This window comes from Fukomys damarensis, unplaced genomic scaffold, assembly GCF_012274545.1.
Source record: "Fukomys damarensis isolate Sample0158 unplaced genomic scaffold, DMR_v1.0_HiC HiC_scaffold_30, whole genome shotgun sequence".
NCBI lineage: Eukaryota > Metazoa > Chordata > Mammalia > Rodentia > Bathyergidae > Fukomys > Fukomys damarensis.
This window is the reverse complement of record NW_022900942.1, coordinates 56,025,498-56,033,313: the sequence shown is the minus strand read 5'-3', so window position 1 is coordinate 56,033,313 and position 7,816 is coordinate 56,025,498. Positions and strand designations below refer to the sequence as shown.

Sequence of the window (7,816 nt, the reverse complement as noted above, 5' to 3'; positions counted from 1 at the left end):
AGATATATATCTAGATATATATATATAGAGAGATAGATGATAGATAGATAGATAGATTTTACAGGCATATTCATGGTAGCGTAATTTATAACCTCAAAGTACTAGAAATAACCTTTATTTCCCTCATAAGGGAACTGTTCAAATAAAGTACATTCATTAAAAAAAAATTGTGATATAGTCACCAAAAAGATTGACGAAGCTTTTTATATACTGAGTGAAATCATGATCTCCAAGATAACTCTTTAAGAGGTAAAGAAAAGATACAAAAGATTATTTAATATGTACTACCAGTTTGTTTGCTGTTTTAAGGAATAAGAAAAAAAAAGAAGTACACATGCTCTTAAGGGAGCACTTCTTGAAGGATTATCAATGCCTCTCCAGAACTATTTAAAGAGGTGGTAACACCCTATCTACCTTTTGGGTACCTTATGATTTGTGTTCAGAGATATATATTAGGTTTTTTTTTTTAAATCAATTTAATTTTCTTTATAAAGGTACTGCAACTAAGAGATTCTCTGGTCAAGATCAAATAGCATATATAATTCTACAATTAAATTATAAAATAATATATGAAAACTAAAACAGGAAACTAAGAGCTAGATACAAATTTGGGTGTGTAAAAATGTTGGCTAGATGATTTAAAAAATAAAGAAAATATAAATTACTGGCAAGGCAATTTCTCTTAGACCTAACTATAAACCCTATCAGTTAGTCTTTTAAGTATTATTCTAGAAGCTCTATGGTATTCTGGGCAACCTAGGTCATAAATGGTTATTTTAACACTGTCTTATAAAAATAATACAATTATTCCAAGTGACCTCACACAAAAATCAAAATGTCAGCTTAACAAACACGTTCTCAAATGCTTCCATGATCTTAGACTCCAATGTTACATGAGAGTTAAGTCAAAATCCTAATTAAAAGTACTACCATAAAAAGTCACAGAATTTCTATCTAAACTGTGCAAATACTTCCCTTCCAGTTTTACATTATGTTCCAGTGCACTAAATGTGGATTTGTCAAGAAGTTTTCTCCTCACTCCCTCCTAACTGCAAACTAAAAAGCAGTAATGGGCCAGCGATGCTGCAAGCCTTAGCAGGAAAGATGAGACAGCCACTGAAACACCATTTACCCCTGCGGTCAGTCACACATCACTCTTCTAAAACGGGCTACCTGGACTCCGGATCTGTGCTCCCCTTCATTCCTTTTACTGTGTCATCCTTGGAAACCAATGCTACCAACAACACAATCAGCTGGAAAAGACACTATTCTAAGATGGCTAATTACTAATTTTAATAAGCTATTTTAATTTTTAATTAACCCCATTACCGTTAATGGTGTGGTAACATTTTTTGCTAATAAAAAAATTTCTGTCTTTAGGAAGTAAAAATATCCTTATTCTAAAGGTAGAAAATACTCCAACGAAAATAATGGCTGTGAGCTGTTGCTGTTGCTACAAAACCAAAATAGTTTAAAAATACTTTTCAGCAAATAGTAACTAGGTAAGCATCCAGTAGCCTAAAGCATGGTATTCTAGGGACTCTAAAGTTAAAACAGATAAGGAGAAAAGGGAATGCCTCAATGTATAAGAAAGCTTACTAATACTTTCAGCTTAATTTTGCCTCAAACATCAATTTCTGTATCTGTTATACTATGAAAATATATTTATAAAAATCTACATTCATTTTTAATAGTATCAATGAGAAAATACTAAATACAGGAACACTTGAATGACTGTTTTGTTTCTTTTCCCCATGTGTTTTTTCCCGTGATACTGTTTCTAACATCAATAAATTTTTAAGTAAATAAAATCTAAAGGAAACACTGATACCTTTTTAAACAATTTTAATTCTTAAGCCATGGAACAATGCCTTTTTTCCCCCAAAAGCTTCTAAAGCCAACTGTACTGCATAGTTTCAGACAGACTAAATTTAGCCAGTTCTGTTCATCAGAGGAATGCTGTGTGTCAGCTACATCAAAGCCCAAGGGCAGCCTGATAAACACTGAATACAGGTCACGTAGCTCTGTAGCTAACAAACTCTAAGAGAGCTTGTACTCAGGGGCATTCAAAGCAGTTTTGTCATCAACAATCTAGTATCCCTTGAGCCCCCATGTCGTTTCAGTTGCTAAGCAACTCTGGTGTTAATGTCTTAGAGGAGAAAAACTTACCAGGCATCTGGCCATTCATCTGGTTCTGCATGTGTGGTGCAGGCGGACCCCCACCTACCATTCCATCTGAAGGCATGTTGTGCGCACGTGGAGCGGGGGGAACGCCACTCTGATTCATCACTCCAGGACCCATAGGCATATTCTGTGTGGGTGGCTGAAAGAAGACAGTTTAGTAAAACAAGACAACAGTTAGACTAATATATTAAAGATGCATATGGATTCAGTTGCCTATATTATTAAATTGAACAGGGACAAAACAACAAATGCATTTCAAGTTCTTCTAATGCACTCCAAGCAGACTTATTAATATCATATTTAATATCCTCTAAAACTGTACAAGATGGTTAGTATAAATATAGCATCCAAACACTTTAGAACAGCAGACCATAATTACTGTGTATTTTAATTTATAAAATCTCAATAGTAAAATGAAAATTTTAACATTTCTAACAAACAGAATTCTAATTTATTTATAAACCATTTCTAATGTGTCTGTTATTTAAATCATGTTTTAAAAAATTAAGTCTTCTTTCATTGTGATCATTTGGATACATTTCACTAACGGATTTTACCTGAAAAGGTGCAGTAACAAAAAATAATAAAAGGAACAGAAGTCCTAAAATATGATATATTTTTATTGTCTGGTGGGTGCTTGGGGGGAGAGGTAGCAGTGAAGGAATGTTTTATAACACAAAGACAACAGTTCAGTTCAACATTTTGCCGACTACTGCTATAGATTGGAAACATTACTGATGGCCTCCAAGGGTACAGAGACAGCTGCCTCAAAAGGATGCCTTTGGCAAATTTCCTAATGAAATTTTGAAGAAAACCACTGACTAACCTTGAGAGTTCACAAAAGGGCGAAAAGAAAATCATAGCTACAAGATGGTTTGAAACACCTGGCTCCCTTCTTGGGATATTTTGGTGAAGAAATCAAAAGGTTAGTTTTTTACTAAGAGCCTGTTGTGTTTTTTGTTTTTGTTTTTGTTTTTGTTTTTAATTTTTAAGGCTGTAGGAGGATAAGAAGGCATTATTTTTTTACAGATCTACTTCTACTTTCTTTGCTTCTCAGTGATTTGAGTATGTTCCGTTGAATAACTTCCTTCCACATTATCTGACGCCAGCCAGTTACTATGTACCTTTCCAAATTTTGTGAAGAGTTTAAGACACACATTTTTATCCAACTCACATAAATACTCAAAATTCCAATCATTTCATCAATCACTAGCAGTTACAAAAATAACCAAGTACAACTCTAACAGCATCCATTCAAAAATCAGAATTTTAATTTCTTTACTTGTAAATCTAGATAACTTGTTCATTAGTTTCTCATGAACTCTAATCTTACATTCTTATCTGACTTCTATCTTTAAACAATTAACCTTGTTCGGTTTTTAACAAAAAAATTGCAAACACAACTCTTGTCAGCCATCTTATTTTTAACTACCACTTACTTATTATCAAGCCTGCTTAACTTTTTGTAATTCAATTAATAAAATATCATTAGTTGTTATTACCATCATGATCAGGTAACTGATACTAAACTAACCTTCCTGCTAAGAAAAGTCATAAAATTCGGAGCCAGGCACAGTGGCACATGCCTGTAATCCCAGCACTCAGGAGACTGAGGCTGTTAAGTCAAGGCCGGCCAGAGTTACATAATGAGGTTAAGACTAGCCTGAAATACATAGTGAGACCCTGTCTCAAAAAACCCAAATAAATAAATAAATAAAAGCGGGGAGGAGCGCTGGGGACATAGCTCAGTACTGAGACTAGTTTAAATTCTCAGTACTCCAACACCCAAAAATTTGTTGATCCCGGGATGGTGATACACAACTCTAATTTCAGCACTCCAGAGGCTGAGGCAAGAGGATCACTTCAAGCCTGAGGCCGTACTGCACTACACAGCTAGTTCAAGGGCATCCTGAATCACAAAGATCCTGTCTCAAAAAAAAAAGTCATAACATTCTGCCAATATGTGTAAGACTAGAAGGCCCTATACAGTAACTTAGGCAAAGAGGAATAGGAGGGACTATACCTCTTGAAAAGAAGGGAGGACGTTAAGACCAGCAGAATTACCTAGGCTTTTTCCTAGAGTTTTCTGTGCACAGGGAAAGAAAGCCATGTAGAAAGAAGCAGCAGTCCTAATGCACTGAAGAGTCAGAGTTTTTGACCAGAAAGCAGAAAAACTAAAAAAAAAAAAGGACCAAGAGGAAAATTCAGAAAGAACAGGAATTCAAAAAATTACCAGAAAATGAAAGGAGGCCAAAGAGCCAAGCAGAGACTCCAGACGCTGCCCAGGGCTGGAGAGATAAAGGCTGGAGTCGAGCCCCGCCAGAGGGGCCTTCACCAACAACTCACATTCTCTGAGACTTTGGAAGAGAACAAGCACGGTGTCTGCTTAGACTAAGGTCTGAACTGAAAGGGACTGGCCCCAGCAAGTCTCATAACTAACCCACAGCAGACTCAAGGCATCTATATGTACTACTTCACATTCCAAAGGCAAACAACTCTCACTGGAAGAAAACAACATGAACTTGAGCTTCTGAAGTGTTCATCTACAAAGTCTGACATTCTGCTGGAAATTACACAGCATTCTACAGAACAAATAAATGGCCAACACCCAATATGGTGGCTATAATAATGGCATAAAAGTAAAAACTACAGAATTGCAGCAAAAATGTGGAGAAATGGGAATTCTCATATATGCTGGTAAAAAGGTCCAGTCACCGTAGACAACAAATTGGCAGTTCCTCAATAAGTTAAACTGCCACCATGTGATGCAGCAATCCTACCACCAGCACATACAGAGAATTCAAAACACATCCATGCAGAATCCATACACAAGTGTTCACAATGGCCAAAAGATGGGAAAAACCCAGTCATCTAGCAACAGAAAAACAAAATGTAGTATATGACTACAACTGCCAAAAAAAAGACGCTGGCCACAAAAAAGTAAAATATTAATACACGCTACAACATAGATGCACTTGACAATATGCCAAGTGAAAGAAGCTGAACACCAAAGGGGCTATACATTTTATGATTCTATTAACGTGAAATGCCCAAAATAGACAAATCCAGAGTAAAAAGTAGATTAGTTGTTGTCAGAGGCTGGACAGAAGGGAGAACCTCCTAAGATATGAGGTTTCTTCTTGGGATAAAGGGAATGTTCTGAAATTAGATAACAGTGATTGATGCACCACTATGAATATACTTTTTGAAAAAATTGAATTATAAATATGAAATACTTAAATGGTATTATATCAATTTCATACAATCTGAAATTTTTAAAAAGTAAGCCATCAAGAAAAATAAAATAATTTAAAAAACACAAGTCATTCAGATTTTGGAGTTACCAGAGATTTTTTATTATGTTTGAGATATTGTGGAGAGGGGGAGGAAAAATAGAGAATTGCAACAAAGTTCTAGAATTCTCATCTATGAGTTAACTGGAAAATACAATCACTAACATTAAGAAATCAAGTTCCAAACAGTAAATCAGAGGATTGGCGAATAAATCTTTGTGAAAAAATTACACAAAAGTTAAGGGAGAGAAAATATAAATGTTTACAACACAGAGAAAAGATCTAACACATTTAACTGGAGTTACACATAGAGGATACTGAATAAAACATTTGGAGAATTTGGAATATTTGGACAATACTGGTTAATTTTCCAAAGCGAACAAAAGACATGTGTTTATAGGATATGAATTATGAAGCTCTACAAAACTGAGCAGGTTATAAAGAAAATCCTATCTCACATCAGTCAAAATATTAAAAACCAAAATCAAAGAGAAAAGCTTAAAAACAGCCAGGGAAAACAAGACATATTACCTCAAGGCACAAATAAGGTTAATTGATTTTTCATCAAAAATAATGGAACAAGATAATAAAATGACATCACTAAGGTGCTGACAAAAAAAAAGCAATCAACCTCGAATTCCACACTTGAGCGAAACATCCTCACATAACATGAACATGAAATAAAAATATTTTTAGATGAATAAAAGCTTAAGAGAATTTCTTATACAATAGGGATTCATCAAAATGACCCTACTTAGAAGCACAAACTGTAGGGATTAATAAAGAAGAAAAGGTAAATATGTAGATAAACACAAATCAACACTGGCATTTAAAAGAACAATGACTCCTACACAGGGTTAAAATATAGAGAAAAATAAAATACAGGATAAGACTAATATAAAAGAAAATAGATAAGATGAAGTTGAACTGTTCATTCTTTCAGGACAAGTTCTAGTTTTTAAATGTGTATTTAAGAAATGAAGTTGAAAAAAAATCAGTGACATAAGCTTCAACCGCTATAAGCTAGAAAGAAAACTTCCAAGCACAACAAAGGAACAGACAAAAAAATTCAGCAAAATAATAAATAAAAAGTAGTTAGGAGAAAATTAAGAATTCAGATAATTAAGAAAGCCTAAAGCTAGTTTCTTTGAAAATATTAACTGACAACCCCTAGCAGGAATAATCATAAAAAAGAATATTCAAATTTTAGATAAATCGGGGGATAGTCAACATATATCCAACAGATATTTTAAAGGTAATAAAACATTAAGAACAACTTTAGTAATGTACATGATAAGTTAGATGAAATAAATTCTTTGAAAAATACAGCTTAGACTGTGATGGTGAGCATTTTAACAACCCGCTGTGCCATAGGTTCAGTACTACTGGCTCAGATATTGACCAAAAAATTAAGAAATCTGAATAATTCTTTACTTAAAAATTCTAATACTTAATTTAAAATTTTCCCTGAAGCAATTTCTTGATGTATATATAGCTTTTCTGAACTATTACGGGATAAATGATACCAATGTGATACCTATTACAATTTGTGCAATTTTCAAGAAAATAAAAAACAACAGGACTGATTCCAAATTCTTTATGGGGCTACTAAAACCCAAGAAGGACATTACAAGAGAAAAAATTATGGGCCATGTTCTCATGAACACACATACAAAAAATACTAAATAAAATTTTAGCACACTTATCAAAAAAAAATTATAAACAATAAATTTTATTCCAGGATAAAAGCTGACCTAATTTTTGATAATAATCAATGCAATGCAGCCAATTAACAAAGTAAAATCTATATAATCATCAAAGATAAAGAATTTGACATAATCTAGTATCTACTCATAATAAAAACCTTCAGAAATTTAGAAAAGAACATGAATTTTTGAGTCTGGGGACTAAGCTCACTGACAGTCCTTGCCTACCATATACAAGCCCTGAGTTCAAATGCCAGCCTTGCAAACAAAAACAAAAGACAAAAGCAAAAAGGGAATATCTTTATTGACTAAAACTAAATTCACAAGCCAGCTGTGGTAGCGCCTGCCTATAATCTTAGCACTCTGGAGGCTGAGCTTGACACAGGAGAATCACTGTAAATGAAACCAGCTTAGGCTATACAGTGAGTCGTAGTCCAGCCTGAACTACATACATAGGGAGACCGTCTCAAAACACAAAACAAAAAATAAATAAATTTACAAAAAGTTTTATAGTCAACATCATCTTCCTAATGTTAGCCTTTTCTCCCTTAAATCAGGAATAACACAAGAACATCCATGAACAATATGTGCATTCAACTAAACAAACCAGTAAAAAAAAAAAAAAAAAAAAAA

The 7,816-nt window shown here is 33.9% G+C and overlaps 1 protein-coding gene across 4 annotated transcripts in view; it reads right to left on the bottom strand.

The window, feature by feature from the left end:
- Ss18 (SS18 subunit of BAF chromatin remodeling complex) overlaps positions 1–7,816 on the bottom strand; it is a 70,411-nt gene that overhangs the window by 33,477 nt on the left and 29,118 nt on the right. For all 4 annotated transcript variants that reach the window (XM_033757465.1, XM_010643654.3, XM_010643640.3 and 1 more), the window contains exon 4: positions 2,170–2,323. In XM_033757465.1, the coding sequence (XP_033613356.1) occupies positions 2,170–2,323 (154 nt within the window). The remainder of the gene's footprint in view (positions 1–2,169; positions 2,324–7,816) is intronic.